The 20,400-nt window shown below is 47.9% G+C and overlaps 1 protein-coding gene across 1 annotated transcript in view; it reads left to right on the top strand.

Moving 5' to 3' along the window:
- The window catches only part of LOC143285549 (ATP-dependent RNA helicase DDX1-like), a 461,018-nt gene that overhangs the window by 408,527 nt on the left and 32,091 nt on the right, over positions 1-20,400 (top strand). Inside the window, exon 19 of the mRNA XM_076592917.1 lies at positions 16,753-16,899. Within this exon, the coding sequence (XP_076449032.1) occupies positions 16,753-16,899 (147 nt within the window). The remainder of the gene's footprint in view (positions 1-16,752; positions 16,900-20,400) is intronic.

The following is a 20,400-nucleotide window of genomic DNA, read 5'->3' as shown; positions in this document are numbered from 1 at the left end:
AAACCTGCAGAACCCAGCATGTATTAACCTCATTTTATTGTCATCATTATCGTCATCATGTTTATTCCTTTGGTGGAACGCGAGGTCATGCCGAAAGGAATCGATTGTGAGAGACTCTTCAAACTGATATGACATGTTTACTTGTCACGCAGGCCGAACAGAAAGTGGGAGAGAGGCTCCGTGCATATCACATCCTGTCAGCCTCCACCCCTATCCGTCCCTTCCCCCTTCCTCTTGTGGAAGGGAGGTCATCATTTGGCAGATGCGTCAGCTACTCGCTCGTTAGTACAACCTGTAGCAGACTGGTTTCCATGGCAGTGACGATCAGAGCTGGCACCTGCTAGGAACCTTGTGCTCATTAAACAATATCCCTGTCAAGATTCAGAAGCCAGACCAAGTATACCACTGCGACATCGAGGCATTCTGAACTGGGAATAAATGACAGAATAGAGGGAAGGGTGTACACAGTATTTGTCTTTCGGGAGCCTGGGATGACGATGCTGTGTGCCATGATCAGTAGACATCGATGGACGCGCAAGTGGCTTCGTATCCCAAAGCGCGAAGCACAATGCCGGTTGCAATTCAGTTACTAAAGGAGGCGTTACTGCGTTCGGACAAGTTCATATACGCCACAACACATACGTTAAGCAGATGCCTGACCAGCAGCGTAACCAAAAGCGCTGAGTCAAGCCTTGGGGGTAAAGATGAATTATTAAATGATTGAATGAATGGAATGACAGTGAATAAGACAAAAGGAAAGTAATGCGTCAGATGAAGATGATGAGGTCCTCTGTGGAAGGAAGAGACCTCATCAGTGAGGGAGTCACCATCCTCCTGTCGGGTCGGTCAGAGGTAGTCTTTGGGAATGACGGGAAATAGATTTCATCTCCGTTGTCCTGATACAAAATAGGCTGGACGGTATGTTGTCCTGACAGCAAAATAGGTACTCTTCACTGTATCTCTTCGTTGTTCACCCTCTGTGTGTGTGTGTGTGTGTGTGTTGGCAACAATTCAATGGTCCATGCTCATATCGAAATAAACGACAATCCCGTTGTGAGGTCATCTGACTACCCCCCCCCCCCCCCCCCACTCTCTCTCTCTCTCTCCCTTTCCCTCTCCTTCTCCCTGTGTGTGTGTGTGTGTGTGTGTGCGCGAGCGCTCTGTGTATGTGTGATTGACGGTATGTCTGTACTGTATCTGGAGACGTGACTGTATAATTTCGGTGCATCGACAGACTTCAATGTATCCCTTCATTCTGTGGACATGGTGTATCTTCCTCCAGACATGACGGCCATGCTTTCATTTTCAATGGGCTGCTTAGCATAGTAGGTCTGGCCACCTTTGTCCACAAACTGTCGGAGAGCGAAGTCTCTTAGGGGGAAAAAGTTGAAACCTCAGGTAGTGAGTGCTGCCGTCACAGTCAACAAGCTAAAGAAAGCTGCCATAGTTGATTGAAAACCGATTCTGCAGACGGCAGAGCAGGGGACTGGGAAGGGAAGGAGAACAGTTAGGTGATTTCCGCTGGGCAGAATCGCGTCTGGCAGTGTCTGGCACCATGCGCGACAGGCCTACTCCCCACCCCCACCCCCGTCCCGCCGGCCTGACCTTTCCCTGACTTCCGAACTGGACTCTCAGGTTGCAGGACCTGCCAGTGTCTGCCAGCAGTCTGTCCGTGTCCAGGGTCCGTGTGATGTGTGGGGACCACAGCCACCCCCCGACACACACACACACACACACACACACAGAGCCACCTCCCGACACACACACACACACACACACACACACACACACACACAGAGCCACCTCCCGACACACACACACACACACACACACACACACACACACACACAGAGCCACCTCCCGACACACACACACACACACACACACACACGCACGCACGCACGCACGCACGCACACAGCCACCCCCAGACGCATACACACACACACACACACACACACACACACACAGCCACACCGCGACACACACACACACACACACACACACACACACACACACACACGCACCACTTCAGTGTCCCGTCTGGTCACCTGTCCCCTTCGCTTGGCTACTTCACACGTCAGCTGGGCATTGAGGCTGACTGCATTACTTTCTTTCTTTCCTTCTTTCTCTCCGATTGACTGAAGTGGATTATGGACTGAGACCACGGTGTCTGGAGCTACCATTACACACAGTGCCCAGGCTTGGCAGCATGGAGGAAATTAGTGCTCTCTTCCTTCTCACATTTACCATGTAGGATTAACGCAATTATTTACGGTGTTTGTGTCATGTTAAAAATAATGAAATAACGTCAACAGCAAGAAAGGGCAAATGGGTGCAGTGCATGCAGCAACAACAGAAAAACCTTAGTTAGTACTGGTGGTGATAACAAGGGCACTGGTGACGATGATACAAAACAAGGCTGCACACACAAATAGAAGATCAGTTTCAGTCCGCGGTGACAGGCAAAGAATTCAGGCACTGAAGATGTTGGAGAAAGAGAGTGCATCCACTCGTGGCATTCAGAGGGGGGTGGGATTGCTGAGAGAGACAGAGACAGAGAGGGGTGGGGTTGTTGAGAGAGACAGAGAGGGGTGGGGTTGCTGAGAGAGACAGCGACAGAGAGGGGTGGGGTTGTTGAGAGAGACAGAGAGGGGTGGGGTTGCTGAGAGAGACAGCGACAGAGAGGGGTGGGGTTGTTGAGAGAGACAGAGACAGAGAGGGGTGGGGTTGTTGAGAGAGAGAGAGGGGTGGGGTTGCTGAGAGAGACAGAGAGGGGTGGGGTTGTTGAGAGAGAGAGGGGTGGGGTTGCTGAGAGAGACAGAGAGGGGTGGGGTTGCTGAGAGAGACAGAGACAGAGAGGGGTGGGGTTGTTGAGAGAGACAGAGAGGGGTGGGGTTGCTGAGAGAGACAGAGAGGGGTGGGGTTGCTGAGAGAGACAGAGACAGAGAGGGGTGGGGTTGTTGAGAGAGACAGAGAGGGGTGGGGTTGCTGAGAGAGACAGAGAGGGGTGGGGTTGTTGAGAGAGAGGGGGGTGGGGTTGTTGAGAGAGACAGAGAGGGGGGTTGTTGAGAGAGACTGAGAGGGGTGTGGTTTTTGAGAGAGACAGAGAGGGGTGGGGTTGTTGAGAGAGAGAGAGGGGGTGGGGTTGTTGAGAGAGCCAGAGAGGGGGGTTGTTGAGAGAGACAGAGAGGGGGGTTGTTGAGAGAGACTGAGAGGGGTGTGGTTGCTGAAAGAGACAGAGAGGGGTGGGGTTGCTGAGAGAGACAGAGAGGGGTGTGGTTGCTGAAAGAGACAGAGAGGGGTGGGGTTGCTGAGAGAGACTGAGAGGGCTGGGGTTGCTGAGAGAGACAGAGAGGGCTGGGGTTGCTGAGAGAGACTGAGAGGGCTGGGGTTGCTGAGAGAGACAGAGAGGGGGGTTGCTGAGAGAGACAGAGAGGGGTGGGGTTGCTGAGAGAGACAGAGAGGGGTGGGGTTGCTGAGAGAGACAGAGAGAGGGGTGGGGTTGTTGAGAGAGACAGAGAGAGGAGTGGTTTGCTGAGAGAGACAGAGAGAGGGGTGGGGTTGTTGAGAAAGACAGAGAGAGGGGTGAGGTTGCTGAGAGACAGAGAGAGGGGTGGGGTTGCTGAGAGAGACAGAGAGGAGGGGATTGTTGAAAGAAAGCAATCAGTTCAAATTCTTGTTAAAACGGGTAGAAGCTTGTCTGTCTTTTCCGTCACAAGTTTGGGCAGTCATCCAGCGGGTTAGCAGTTGAGGGTTTCTTTATGGACTATTTACCTTCGGCTGCCAGCAACCGGAACAGGGCCAGAGACAGCAATGGTTTCTGCGGACAGACACGACTGCTAAGGCAGAGACTTTTTTGGGGGGGGGGGGTGGGGGGGGGGATGCTGTCAGAGACGCCCTGAGTGGCATCTTTACACGTCGGTGGGAGCGGAGTTATCTGTCTTTTCTTGTCGACCTTTAGTGGGGACACATGACAAGATCTTTGGGAGATTACTAGTGGGGACACATGACAAGATCTTTGGGAGATTACTAGTGGGGACACATGACAAGATCTTTGGGAGATTACTAGTGGGGACACATGACAAGATCTTTGGGAGATTACTAGTGGGGACACATGACAAGATCTTTGGGAGATTACTAGTGGGGACACATGACAAGATCTTTGGGAGATTACTAGTGGGGACACATGACAAGATCTTTGGGAGATTACTAGTGGGGACACATGACAAGATCTTTGGGAGATTACTAGTGGGGACACATGACGTGAGATCTTTGGGAGATTACTAGTGGGGAGACATGACAAGATCTTTGGGAGATTACTAGTGGGGACACATGACAAGATCTTTGGGAGATTACTAGTGGGGACACATGACAAGATCTTTGGGAGATTACTTGTGGGGACACATGACAAGATCTTTGGGAGATTACTAGTGGGGACACATGACAAGATCTTTGGGAGATTACTTGTGGGGACACATGACGTGAGATCTTTGGGAGATTACTAGTGGGGACACATGACGAGATCTTTGGGAGATTACTAGTGGGGACACATGACGAGATCTTTGGGAGATTACTAGTGGGGAGACATGACAACATCTTTGGGAGATTACTAGTGGGGACACATGACGTGAGATCTTTGGGAGATTACTAGTGGGGACACATGACGTGAGATCTTTGGGAGATTACTAGTGGGGAGACATGATGAGATCTTTGGGAGATTACTAGTGGGGAGACATGATGAGATCTTTGGGAGATTACTAGTGGGGACACATGACGACATCTTTGGGAGATTACTAGTGGGGACACATGATGAGATCTTTGGGAGATTACTAGTGGGGACACATGACGTGAGATAACTGGTAGAGGGCACAGTACACACCATCTGACATGTGGTCTGACAGGAACATTATATATGCTTGGGTTTTTCGGTGTGTTACTTGGGCTTGGCGTGATACAAGTGATAAGACGGAAAATGCACACACACACACACACACACACACACACACACACACACACACACACACACACACACACACACACACACACATACACACAAACATACACACACACTTGCATCCTTAAAGCCGCGTTCACTTTTTCAACCCCCATTTGCATCTTCACTGACACAGATTCCTGAATGGTTTTCATCATCCTCTCTTCTTTCCATGACTCACCCATCTGAACACAGGAAGATATCACGTTTGTATCCATCTGCCTTCCACACACGTTCCCACACCCTGTCCACACCATACACACCAACAACCCTTTGTGAGCGACACACACCGTGCTCTTTCCCATTTAGAGGAAGACATCGGCAAGGTACCCACCGCCATTGCTTTGCGCCTAAAGTTGTGGACTTAGAATCAGTTGATCAATCATCGGAACAATCAGAAATTGGACTTACGGATCAGTTGATCAGTCAATGGAACAATCTGTGTGGTGTGTGTGTGTGTGTGTGTGTGTGCAGGATGTTGAGTGATCATCATATTAATCTCTGTGAACAAACGTCGTGTTTGTCGTCTCTGTTCTGTTGATCAGTCTGAGTGAAAGTGTCATGTCTGTGGTCGCATTTTTTTCCCTCCTTCTCTCTCTCTCTCTCTCTCTCTCTCTCTCTCTCTCTCTCTCTCCCTCTCTCTCTCTCTCTCCGCTCCCCCTTTTCTCTCTCCCCCTCTTTGCAGAGAAACGTGCAGTCGATTATGTTTTCCATCACTCAGTTTTGTCCATCCTTTTATCTCTACTCTTCTCTTCACTGTGCTTACAAGAAAATGCTGGAAGAAGAAAAAATGCAACACAGATGAAATTCTGAGAGAGAGAGAGAGAGAGAGAGTGTGTGTGTGTGTGTGTGTGTGTGTGTGTGTGTGTGTGTGTGTGTGTGTGACAGCGAGTGAGCGAGGAGAGACAAATGACATGTTTTATTGAGGGTAGAATGGATAAGCTGGAAGCTTCTTTACACCATGCCCTCACACACGCATGCACACACAGAGTGTGTGTGTGTGTGTGTGTGTGTGTGTGTGTGTGTGTGACAGCGAGTGAGCGAGGAGAGACAAATGACATGTTTTATTGAGGGTAGAATGGATAAGCTGGAAGCTTCTTTACACCATGCCCTCACACACGCATGCACACACAGAGTGTGTGTGTGTGTGTGTGTGTGTGTGTGTGTGTGTGTGTGTGTGTGTGTGTGTGACAACGAGTGGGCGAGGAAAGAGGGAGAGAGAGAGAAGTTTTAATGTAAGATCATCGACCTGTATGCATATGGTAATACGCGTTGTACACTCACACACAAAAACCAAACCTTGAGCAATATGTAGAGAGAGAGAGAGAGAGAGAGAGAGAGAGAGAGAGAAAACTCAGTTCGTTTGTTGTTGTTGTTGTTGTTGTTGGTTGTTGTTGTTTTGTTGTTGTTGTTTTGTAAAGTCACCGACCTGTATACACATGCTTACACGTGTTGTACACTCACACATAAAAACCAAACCTTGAGCAGAATGGAGAGATAGGGAGAAAGAGACATACAGACAGACCGACAGACAGACAGAGACTGTAAGCGGAGGGAAAGCCATTGCCAAATACATCAGATGGCCCACCCAGGACAGCACACACGCAGTACAACCTTGAATGACCGGAGATAACAATGACACGACAGGCGACCATTTCGCTCTGCTCTGGACTGTTCCTGCCGTCATGTCCATCAGCGTTGACATGATATGGACACTTATACATTGCCCATCCTCGGTCGGAGACCACGCTCGACGCGCTCCACAAATACGGGGTCATTTGCACAACAGGCTGCCTACCTGGGTAGAGCCGACTGACGGCTGCCATTGGGCAGTTTATCATTCATTTCACACGCACACACACACACACACACACACACACACACACACACCTACTCATATAGACATGTAACACTTTACGTGTATCATCATTTTGTTTATTTACTTCGCCATGTTGGCAGCCATACTCCGTTTTCGGAAAGGGTGGTGTTTGTTGGGTATGGGTGTTTGTTTTTTCCGTAAACACCGAACACTGACATGGATTTCAGGATCTCTAACGTGCGTATTTGATCTTCTGCGAGCCTATATACACACGAAGTGGGTTCAGGCAGGTCTGCACATACGTTGACCCTTTTCCCACCAGGCGCCGTTGCTGAGATTCGAGCCCGGGGCCCCAGGTTGAAAGTCCCAACACGAACCACTCGGCTATTGAAGGAAGAGAGAGAGAGAGAAATTTTACCTGGGGAGAGAGATATTTTTGAAGAGATTCTACTTGGATGGAGCGAAAGGGTAGTATGGGATTTTAACCAAATGGATTTTATCACATAACTTATAGCCCCCACCCCCACCCCACCCCATAAAAAGGGAAAGATGAACAACAAAGGCCAGAACAAGAACTTAAATTGGAAACATTAAAACACCCATTGAAGACAGAACTCCACATTGCCGCTGCCCATGTTGTGTCAAACTGTCTCCTCACTGGAATGTGGGTCTGCCATACGCGTTCCATTACCCCTCCCTCCCTCCCCCTGGATGTCTGTTAACAAGAAAGTTGATTGGAGCTTTTAAATTGTTTTTCCTTGTTCGTTTGTGTGTGTGTGTGTTTGTGTGCGCGCGCGCTTGCCACTCTATAATCAGAACCTGACAGCATCACAGGTTTAAACAACAACAACAACAACAACAAAATGTCAACACAATGCTGAGCAGATGGATCAAGCCCATGCAAACAGTGATGCCCTGATCAGTCATTACTCCCCGCGTGGAATGATCCATCAGATGCCACAGACGTGTCTGGTACAGTTGATAACATGTTTTCTTCCCTGCCCTGCTGTCTGTCCCCCCCCCCCACCCCCCATGCAGTGCCGGTGTCTGGGAAAGGTGGGTGGAGAGAGATCTATCAGACTGCTTTCCTCCCTGAACAGGGAGGGGGCAGGGGGTGTGAGGGATGCACGTGCGCTTGTCTCGCCCCTCTCTTTGTTAACTGGGTCAGTGGCACAGCGCTGAACTTGTTCTTGAAAGTGATCTGTTTTCTTTTCTGGTTTTCTCCCCACCCCCTACTCTCCCACCCGCTCCCCCTGCAGTCTGTTGCAGTTTGTCTGTCAGGCTGACCACCCCTCCCCCCCTGCAGTCTGTTGCAGTTTGTCTGTCAGGCTGACCACCCCTCTCCCCCTGCAGTCTGTTGCAGTTTGTCTGTCAGGCTGACCACCCCTCCCCCCCTGCAGTCTGTTGCAGTTTGTCAGGCTGACCACCCCTCTCCCCCTGCAGTCTGTTGCAGTTTGTCAGGCTGACCACCCCTCCCCCTGCAGTCTGTTGCAGTTTGTCAGGCTGACCACCCCTCTCCCCCTGCAGTCTGTTGCAGTTTGTCAGGCTGACCACCCCTCTCCCCCTGCAATCTGTTGCAGTTTGTCTGTCAGGCTGACCACCCCTCCCCCCCTGCAGTCTGTTGCAGTTTGTCTGTCAGGCTGACCACCCCTCCCCCCCTACAGTCTGTTGCAGTTTGTCTGTCAGGCTGACCACCCCTCCCCCCCTGCAGTCTGTTGCAGTTTGTCTGTCAGGCTGACCACCCCTCCCCCCCTGCAGTCTGTTGCAGTTTGTCTGTCAGGCTGACCACACCTCTCCCCCTGCAGTCTGTTGCAGTTTGTCTGTCAGGCTGACCACCCCTCCCCCCTGCAGTCTGTTGCAGTTTGTCTGTCAGGCTGACCACCCCTCTCCCCCTGCAGTCTGTTGCAGTTTGTCTGTCAGGCTGACCACCCCTCCCCCCTGCAGTCTGTTGCAGTTTGTCAGGCTGACCACACCTCCCCCCCTGCAGTCTGTTGCAGTTTGTCAGGCTGACCACCCCTCCCCCCCTGCAGTCTGTTGCAGTTTGTCAGGCTGACCACACCTCCCCCCCTGCAGTCTGTTGCAGTTTGTCAGGCTGACCACCCCTCCCCCCCTGCAGTCTGTTGCAGTTTGTCAGGCTGACCACACCTCCCCCCCTGCAGTCTGTTGCAGTTTGTCAGGCTGACCACCCCTCCCCCCCTGCAGTCTGTTGCAGTTTGTCAGGCTGACCACCCCTCTCCCCCTGCAGTCTGTTGCAGTTTGTCTGTCAGGCTGACCACCCCTCCCCCCCTGCAGTCTGTTGCAGTTTGTCTGTCAGGCTGACCACCCCTCTCCCCCTGCAGTCTGTTGCAGTTTGTCTGTCAGGCTGACCACCCCTCTCCCCCTGCAGTCTGTTGCAGTTTGTCAGGCTGACCACCCCTCCCCCCCTCAGGTCGCTACTTGATGCGTCAGCTGGGCATGGAGGTTGTTGACTGCTTGCCTAACCGAATGTATGTGGAGATACCCAACTTCTGTCTGTCTGTCTGTCTCTCTCTCTCTCTCTCTCTCTCTCTCTCTTACTTTGAGTAAAGTTTACACTCATAGTCTGAAACAGAGACAAACTAAATGGAGGAAAACGAAGAAACAAAAATCGAAGGACAATGAGGCTCTTGAGCAAGGCTTATCACCCTAGGTCATGATTGTATTCACACTGTATGTAAGAACAATGAGGCTCTAGAGCAGGGCTTATCACCCTAGGTCATGATTGTATTCACACTGTATGTAAGAACAATGAGGCTCTAGAGCAGGGCTTATCACCCTAGGTCATGATTGTATTCACACTGTATGTAAGAACAATGAGGCTCTTGAGCAAGGCTTATCACCCTAGGTCATGATTGTATTCACACTGTATGTAAGAACAATGAGGCTCTTGAGCAAGGCTTATCACCCTAGGTCATGATTGTATTCACACTGTATGTAAGAACAATGAGGCTCTAGAGCTAGGCTTATCACCCTAGGTCATGATTGTATTCACACTGTATGTAAGGACAATGAGGCTCTAGAGCTAGGCTTATCACCCTAGGTCATGATTGTATTCACACTGTATGTAAGGACAATGAGGCTCTAGAGCTAGGCTTATCACCCTAGGTCATGATTGCATTCACACTGTATGTAAGGACAATGAGGCTCTAGAGCTAGGCTTATCACCCTAGGTCATGATTGTATTCACACTGTATGTAAGAACAATGAGGCTCTAGAGCAAGGCTTATCACCCTAGGTCATGATTGTATTCACACTGTATGTAAGGACAATGAGGCTCTAGAGCTAGGCTTATCACCCTAGGTCATGATTGTATTCACACTGTATGTAAAGACATTGAGGCTCTAGAGCAAGGCTTATCACCTTAGGTCATGATTGTATTCACACTGTAAGTAACTGCTTAGAAATACCAACTTTGTAATACAAAACATTATGTCACGTATTAGTAGTCACCTGGAAAACCTTCAGCTTTATGAACTGTAAGAAGGTAGAATGACAGGATGAGGTAGCATGACAGGGTGAGGTAGAATGACAGGATGAGGTAGCATGACAGGGTGAGGTAGTATGACAGAATGACAGGGTGAGGTAGCATGACAGGATGAGGTAGAATGACAGGATGAGGTAGCATGACAGGGTGAGGTAGTATGACAGAATGACAGGGTGAGGTAGCATGACAGGATGAGGTAGAATGACACAATGACAGGGTGAGGTAGCATGACAGGATGAGGTAGAATGACACGATGACAGGGTGAGGTAGCATGACAGGATGAGGTAGAATGACAGGATGAGGTAGAATGACACAATGACAGGGTGAGGTAGCATGACAGGGTGAGGTAGTATGACAGGGTGAGGTAGCATGACAGGATGAGGTAGAATGACACAATGACAGGGTGAGGTAGCATGACAGGATGAGGTAGAATGACACAATGACAGGGTGAGGTAGCATGACAGGATGAGGTAGAATGACACAATGACAGGGTGAGGTAGCAATATCTCATATCAACCAGTTCACCTGTGCTTTTCTGACAAGGCGCTACACCAACAATCAGTGAGATGAAAATTATTCCTAACAAGATGACACAGTCAGTACTGGTCTGAAGGAAGAGAGAGATAGGGTGAGAGACAGATCGACAGAGAGAGCACTTAGGCTGGGGAAAAGAGACGGCGAAGAGAGACAAACAGAATTGTATGAAGTGAAATCAGTTCATGGCCTAATACCATAAATATAATCTTGAGGGTGAGACAGAATTGTTGCTGGGACAATATGAGAATAATGGTGTTTTTTTGTTTGTTTTATAGAATCATAATAGATTAAGCCAACAGCATGTAAACGGAAAAATGAATTATCCATTTGTAATCAATCAACGACATAAGAGCGAGAGAGAGATAGTAATTAGAGAGAGAATGAGGGAGAAAGACAGTAAGCAGAGGGAAAGCCATGACCAACAACGTTCGCTCAGTGCAGCAGTGAAAGTAGACCTGAGATATCACTGACAGGCCGGGCGACGATCCACTCTGTTCCCCCGCACTCACCGTCATAGCCACCACACTGCACTCACCATCATAGCCATCACACTGCACTCACCATCATAGCCATCACACTGCACTCACCGTCATAGCCACCACACTGCACTCACCATCATAGCCACCACACCATCATAGCCATCACACTGCACTCACCGTCATAGCCACCACACTGCACTCACCATCATAGCCACCACACTGCACTCACCATCATAGCCACCACACTGCACTCACCATCATAGCCATCACACTGCACTCACCATCATAGCCACCACACCATCATAGCCATCACACTGCACTCACCGTCATAGCCATCACACAGCACTCACCGCCATAGCCATCACACAGCACTCACCGTCATAACAATCACACTGCACTCACCATCATAGCCATCACACTGCACTCACCGTCATAGCCATCACACAGCACTCACCGCCATAGCCATCACACTGCACTCACCGTCATAGCCATCACACAGCACTCACCGCCATAGCCATCACACTGCACTCACCATCATAGCCACCACACAGCACTCACCGTCATAGCCATCACACAGCACTCACTGTCATAGCAATCAGCTTTCACTCACCATCATAGCCATCACACAGCACTCACCGTCATAGCCATCACACAGCACTCACCGCCATAGCCATCACACTGCACTCACCGTCATAGCCATCACACAGCACTCACCGTCATAGCCATCACACTGCACTCACCATCATAGCCATCACACTGCACTCACCACACTGCACTCACCATCATAGCCATCACACTGCACTCACCATCATAGCCATCACACTGCACTCACCACACTGCACTCACCATCATAGCCATCACACTGCACTCACCACTCACCATCTCAGCGATCGCACTGCATTAACCATCATAGCCGTCAGCTTGTTGCGAAATAATGGAATCTGTTTCTGCAGGCCCTTCTGTCTGCTGTGCTTTCTTGGGTGTCGCCAAAACCATTATAGCCTGGCGTGAGTCGTCGTCGTTTGTGTGTGTGTGTGTGTGTGCGTGCGTGCGTGCGTGCGTGTGTGTGTGTGTGTGTGTGTGTGTGTGTGTTGTTGGTGTTGTTTGTGGGGGGTTTTTGTTAGGGTTTGTTTTGTGTGTTTTTTTTCAAATGGGCGGAAATTGAGAAGCCCTGTCTGATCTTCATGGTTTTTTTTTCATTTACAGTTTATTTTCTTTCATTGACACTTTCTTTTCTTTCTTTCCTTCTTTTCGTTTCTTTCTTTCTGTTTTTTTCCCTTTTCTTCGTTCATCAAATAAATTGTTTCAGACAGATTCCACTGTATCAGCCAAATGGATATTTTTCAGACAACATTCACTCTGTCAACCAGTGGATTGTTTCAGACAACTTTCACTTTGTCAGCCAAATCGATTGTTTCTGACAGCTACCCACATTGTCAGCCATAATTATGTTGTTTTTTGTGACAACTACCACTCTGTCAGACAAATGGAGTTTTTTGTATTTCTGACAACTACCACCCTCAGCCAAATGTTGTATTTCTGACAACTACCACTCTGTCAGCCAAATGATGTTGTATTTCTGACAACTACCACTCTGTCAGCCAAATGATGATGTATTTCTGACAACTACCACTCTGTCAACCAAATGTTGTTGTATTTCTGACCACTACCACACTGTCCGCCAAATGATGTTGTATTTCTGACAACTACCACACTGTCAGCCAAATGATGTTGTATTTCTGACAACTACCACACTGTCAGCCAAATGTTGTATTTCTGACAACTACCACACTGTCCGCCAAATGATGTTGTATTTCTGACAACTACCACACTGTCAGCCAAATGATGTTGTATTTCTGACAACTACCACTGTGACAGCCAAATGATGTATTTCTGACAACTACCACTCTGTCAGCCAAATGATGTATTTCTGACAACTACCACTCTGTCAGCCAAATGATGATGTATTTCTGACCACTACCACTCTGTCAGCCAAATGATTATGTATTTCTGACAACTACCACTCTGTCAGCCAAATGATGTATTTCTGACAACTACCACTATGTCAGCCAAATGGTGATGTATTTCTGACAACTACCACTCTGTCAGCCAAATGATGTATTTCTGACAACTACCACTCTGTCAGCCAAATGATGTTGTATTTCTGACAACTACCACTCTGTCAGCCAAATGTTGTTGTATTTCTGACAACTACCACTATGTCAGCCAAATGATGATGTATTTCTGACAACTACCACTCTGTCAGCCAAATGATTTATTTCTGACAACTACCACTCTGTCACCCAAATGATGATGTATTTCTGACAACTACCACTCTGTCAGCCAAACGATGTATTTCTGACAACCACCACTCTGTCATCCAAATGATGTATTTCTGACAACTACCACTCTGTCAGCCAAATGATGTATTTCTGACAACTACCACTCTGTCAGCCAAATGATGATGTATTTCTGACAACTACCACTCTGTCAGCCAAATGATGTTGTATTTCTGACAACTACCACTCTGTCAGCCAAATGATGTATTTCTGACAACTACCACTCTGTCAGCCAAATGATGATGTATTTCTGACAACTACCACTCTGTCAGCCAAATGATGTATTACTGACAACTACCACTCTGTCAGCCAAATGATGATGTATTTCTGACAACTACCACTCTGTCAACCAAATGATGTATTTCTGACAACTACCACTCTGTCAGCCAAATGATGTATTTCTGACAACTACCACTCTGTCAGCCAAATGATGTATTTCTGACAACCACCACTCTGTCAGCCAAATGATGTATTTCTGACAACTACCACTCTGTCAGCCAAATGATGATGTATTTCTGACAACTACCACTCTGTCAGCCAAATGATGATGTATTTCTGACAACTACCACTCTGTCAGCCAAATGATGCTGTATTTCTGACAACTACCACTCTGTCAGCCAAATGATGATGTATTTCTGACAACTACCACTCTGTCAGCCAAATGATGATGTATTTCTGACAACTACCACTCTGTCAGCCAAATGATGCTGTATTTCTGACAACTACCACTGTCAGCCAAATGATGTTGTATTTCTGACAACTACCACTCTGTCAGCCAAATGATGTATTTCTGACAACTACCACTCTGTCAGCCAAATGATGATGTATTTCTGACAACTACCACTCTGTCAGCCAAACGATGTATTTCTGACAACTACCACTCTCAGCCAAATGTTGTATTTCTGACAACTACCACTCTGTCAGCCAAATGATGTATTTCTGACAACTACCACTCTGTCAGCCAAATGATGTATTTCTGACAGCTACCACTGGGGATCACAGTGAACGGGGACGTAGCCACGGTATGGGATGGGAAAGCCTCATTGCTGTGATCAGTTTTCTACCAAACTGTCGTTAGCAAAGAGCTTGAGTGAATGAAGTCTGTTTACAACCTCTCCCAGCCCCCCCCCCCTTTCTCTCTGTCTCTCTCTTAATGAAAATCATGTTTGTAGCTTTTAAACGCTGTGTGTTTGCTTGTTGGTCCTCGTGTTTGTTTGCCCGTCTACTACCAGAACCCGACAACATCCACCACAGGCTAAAAAAATATTTAAAAAAAAGGGGGGGGGGGGGCTTCATAATACTGAGGAGATTAATATTGCCGTCATCAGCCATTAACTCCCGCGCTGAATGATTCATCAAACGCCACAGACGTGTCCATCACAGGCAGCAATGACAGATTCTTTTTCTCCCGTTTTTGTCTGACCCTATCCATTACTGGTGCCGTGGAGCGCGGCGCTGAGAGCAGCTATCGGTGTGATTTCCCTGCAGACCCGTGTGGCGTTACGATGTGCGAACGCGCAATTGTCTCTCGGCTTCTTTCACTGGGTCAGTGGTCGGCCATACCAAGGGCATTGTTCTTCAAAGTGGGATTAGTATTTCCTTTGGGTTTTTTACCTTTTCTCCTGTCCAGTTCTCTGTCCCTTTTTTTTTCTTTGTGTGTGTGCTTAAGGGGTGGGGTGGGGGTGTTCTTTGCGCATTTCCACACACACTGCAGGCCCACTGGCACAAACAACGTGCACGACAATGACCTTTCGTTTCTCATCGTGGACTCCAGAATTGTCTGCAAACCCTGGGTGAGAGCTTCAGTTTCAGTCTCTCAAGGAGGCGTTGCTGCGTTCGGACAAATCCATGTACGCTACATCACAACTGCTGGGCAGATGCCTGACCGGCATCATAACCTGATGCGCTTCGTCAGGCCTTGAGTGCATGCCTAGAACTCAGAACTCACAACTCAGAACTCATTTAATTGTCGTAAAACCATCATAGGAATTATGGACACTATAAACTAAACACAACAAGCAAACAAAAAGTAAAAGCAATAAGTTGTGAGCACATGCAGGATATTCCATAAGACATTGTTATGGACTGCGAACTTTAAAGCATTCATATATGTATTTTGCCAGTTCTGGTTGGAAATAATTTTGTGGCAACAGAGAACTCGGCCTTTGGATTATTGTGTTGCCTATATATGTAGCTGGCATAGTGCTTCCACACAATTGTGCCAGAGGACAAGCTTTTTGTCGCCGTGAGTTCTTTTTCGGTGTGCCAAGTGCGTACAGCTCACGGGACCTCGGCTTATCGTCTCATCCGAATGACTAGACGCTCAGTTGGATTGTTCCAGTCAAACTTGGGGGAACAGCCGAAGGTGGGAATGGAACCCAGGCCATGAGGGACACAGTATTGGCAGAAGAGCGTCTTACCATTTGTGCCGCCTTTCTCATGGAATGGATGAGAAGGAATGGCCAGGTCCTGCTGCAGCTCACTGGAATCGTTCACCTGCTAACGTCCGTCATTGTGCTTCGGTGTCCACTCTGAAGAGATATCTGAGGGCATTGTTTCCCTGCTGGCGTTGCCACTGTTCACCTCAAATTTTGGCTCTCCGTCGTTCTCGTCACAATCTCTGTCTGTCTCTGTCTCTGTCTCTGTCTCTCTCTCTCTCTCTCTCTCTCTCTCTCTCTGTCTCCCTCTCTGTCTTTGTGTGTGTGTGTGTGTGTGTGTGTGTGTGTGTGTGTGTGTGAGGGAGGGCATGGTGTAAAGAAGCTTTCAGCTTATCCACTTCACCCTCAATAAAACATTGGTTCATTTCATTTGTTCATTGCTCTCTCTCTCTCTCTCTCTCTCTCTCTCTCACACACACACACACACACACACACACACACACACACACACACACACACACACACACACACACACACACAAAGTTGTTTTTTGTTATTGTTATTCTGTCTTCCCCCTCCGTCTCCCTCCCTCCACAGTCCCCTCGCCGCCGCCACCACCACCACCACCACCACCCGCACACAATCCCCCCCTCTCACCCTCACTACCCGGAACTGACAGTAGCACGTGACTCCCTGTGTTGCAGAGACGTACTCTGAGGCAGTGAAGATGCTGAAGGGGGAGTACACTGTGCGCGCCATCCTCAAGCACAACATGGACCGGGCCCTCATCTTCTGCCGCACCAAGCTGGACTGTGACAACATGGAGAGGTACCTCAACCAGGTGGGCCAAGGTGAGTCACACAGATATAGCACTTGAATGTAGCACAGGTAAAAAGAAACAAAATGAATACATACATGAATGAATGGACTGATAACGTGGAGAGGTACCTCAACCAGGTGGGCCAAGGTGAGTCACACACAGATATAGCACTTGAATGTAGCACAGGTAAAAAGAAACAAAATGAATACATACATGAATGAATGAATGGACTGATAACGTGGAGAGGTACCTCAACCAGGTGGGCCAAGGTGAGACACACAGATATAGCACTTGAATGTAGCACAGGTGAAAAGAAACAAAATGAATACATACATGAATGAATGAATGGACTGATAACGTGGAGAGGTACCTCAACCAGGTGGGCCAAGGTGAGACACACAGATATAGCACTTGAATGTAGCACAGGTAAAAAGAAACAAAATGAATACATACATGAATGAATGAATGATTGAATGCACTGATAACGTGGAGAGGTACCTCAACCAGGTGGGCCAAGGTGAGTCACACAGATATAACACTTGAATGTAGCACAGGTAAAAAGAAACAAAATGAATACATGCATGAATGAATGGACTGATAGCGTGGAGAGGTACCTCAACCAGGTGGGCCAAGGTGAGACACACACAGATATAGCACTTGAATGTAGCACAGGTGAAAAGAAACAAAATGAATACATACATGAATGAATGAATGGATGAATGGACTGATAACGTAAAGAGGTACCTCAACCAGGTGGGCCAAGGTGAGACACACACAGATATAACAATTGAATGTAGCACAGGTAAAAAGAAACAAAATGAATACATACATGAATGAATGAATGGACTGATAACGTGGAGAGGTACCTCAACCAGGTGGGCCAAGGTGAGACACACAGATATGACACTTGAATGTAGCACAGGTAAAAAGAAACAAAATGAATACATACATGAATGGATGAATGGACTGATAACGTAAAGAGGTACCTCAACCAGGTGGGCCAAGGTGAGACACACACAGATATAACAATTGAATGTAGCACAGGTAAAAAGAAACAAAATGAATACATGCATGAATGATTGAATGAATGGACTGATAACGTGGAGAGGTACCTCAACCAGGAGGGCCAAGGTGACACACACACACACGTCTGTGACGTGGTACAGGTAAAAAGAAACAAACTAGATAAAGAAATAAAGAAAGAAATAAAGACTGTGACAACATGGAGCGCAAGCAGAGACGCGCAAGTTCCAATATAGAGGTAGATTTATTGTTGTGTTGTTGTCGGCGTTAGTGTGTGACATGGATCGTTTAGCACGCAGTTGAAACAATACACAGTGAGCAAAACTCTATGTCTTTCAGCGAAATTTATTATGTTGCTCGGTGTGATAGCTTTCATTATTTACTGTATGTCAGTTTTCGACACGCCTGTTTATTACTTTTTGTGGTTGTGTAGATCCTGTCTTTTTATGACTTTGGACATGCATAAAACTACCACCCACACCCATCAAGAAGAGTGTGTGTGTGTGTGGGGGGGGGGGGGGTTGCATTAAAAGGCCTCAAGAAGAGATTAACACTTCGTCGTTAATTGGTTTGGGTCAGGAAAACATCACAACGTTCTGAAAGCTAAGACCTTTCTTTCTGTGCATCTCTTCTCCAGCAGCTTTGGTTTGGGAGATGGGGGTTGGGGGGACGTGAGTGGGGGAGTGCGTGTGGGTAAGTGCATGCGTGTGTGTGTGTGTTGTCTGTGAGCGTTTTATGCGCTTGGTTGCATGCCTGATAGTGTGTGTTTGAATGTTTGCATGTATGCGACTGTGTTTGTGTGTGAATGTTTGCACGCGCGCTAGTGTGTGAGTACGTGTGCGTGGAGAGGGTGGGACGGCGTCTGTGGAGGAGAGGTGTGTGCGCGTGCAGCACGCTCTCCCTCTCCCCCCTCTCTCTCTCTCTTTTCTTTTTCTTTTCTATTTTTTTTTTTTCTGTGTGTGTGTTGTTGTTTTTTTGCCTTGAGGGCTTGATGTATTAATAAATATAATTGAAAAAAGAGAGTAGTTATTCTTACTCCACTACCTTCGAAAAACAGAACTTTCGCTTCGTTTCTCGTGTAAACAGAAGATTCAGAGTCAAGGAGGTGACAGTGCGGGCGGGACTGATCCTATACGCTACACCAAATCCGCTTCAACAGAGAAAGAAAAACACACATAAACACCACCAAAAGGAGCAGATGTCTGACCTTCATGCCTACAACACAACACGCTGACGAGCCCTGGAGAGCCCTGCCGAAACATGGAGATGGCATTTGACAAAGGCGCTCAAGTGGCTTCCCTTCGTGTGGAGGAGGGTTGTCCAGGGCTGCTGAGGGAGGTGGTTTGTGGGCAAGACGAGCCAGGCACACAAGGAGAGGACAGCAGCACGGCGCAGCGGTTGTTGGAGAGGTGCCTGTGTGTGTGGAGAGGTCTAGTTTGTCTCTCCTGCCTCCTCCACTCCAGCCCTGCTGTGTCTCTCTCGCTTCCTCTGCCTTCCTTCCTTCCTTCCTCCTCCTCCTCCTCCCTCGTTTTGCTTCTCTCTCTTTATCTCTGTCTTTCTGACGTACAACTTGCACTCTCACACAATCTGCACACACACGCACACTCACGCACACACGCATGCACGCACACACACACACACACACGCACGCACATATACATTCTCTCTCTCTCTCTCTCTCTCTCTCTCTCTCTCTCTGTGTCTCTGTCTCTCTCTCTCTCTGTTGGAACTAACTGGAAGAGAGCTGAGGTCAGAACATCTAGAAACGACCACACCCATCTGGTCCACTATTAAAGACAAAAAGAAAAGGGGGAGGGGGGGGGGTTCTGGAACGAGGGGCTCAAAGTCAAAGAAAAGCAGGAATGTGATCAGTTGCAACACATGAAACGATGGTTTATGATGCAGCAATGTCGGTGATGGTAACCGTACCTGTTCCAGCAAATGCTCTTAGAACCGTCAGAGTTAACCACAACAGTCTGCATGCAGGACTGACCTTTATGGCATGTAATCGTTGTCCGTTTTGGGGTTGGTTTGTTTTTGTTGTTGTTTTTTGTTGTTGTTTTTTTTGTGTTTTTTTTGTTTGTTTGTTTGCTTGTTTGGTTTTTTGTTGTTTTTGTTGTTGTAGTTTCATGTTTTATTCAAACCTCGGGTTGGCTATCAAGGCCTGTTCAGCGCGTTGCATTGAAGGAAAGGTCAGGCTTCTACTCCAACCCCATTCCCCCATCCTTACCCCTTTTGGTTTTTTGGGTTTTTGTTTTTTTTCATCACCATAGCAGACGTGGTATATCGTATGACGATCAGTCCACACGCTTTGACCGCTCCTTGAAGCTGAAAACTCCCCGTTTTTTGTTGTTGTGATATGATATGGATACTTACGGACGGAGACCAAGCTCTGAGACCTTTACAAAGACGGAGTCATTTGCACAACAGGCTGCCTGCCTGGGTAGAACCAACTGACAGCTGCCTTGAGGCGCTCATCATTCCTTTCCTGTGTCATTCAGTCTGGTTT

Source organism: Babylonia areolata, chromosome 9 (genome assembly GCF_041734735.1).
Source record: "Babylonia areolata isolate BAREFJ2019XMU chromosome 9, ASM4173473v1, whole genome shotgun sequence".
Lineage (NCBI taxonomy): Eukaryota > Metazoa > Mollusca > Gastropoda > Neogastropoda > Buccinidae > Babylonia > Babylonia areolata.
The sequence above is the reverse complement of the archived record's forward strand: the minus strand, read 5'-3'. Positions and strand labels throughout refer to the sequence as shown.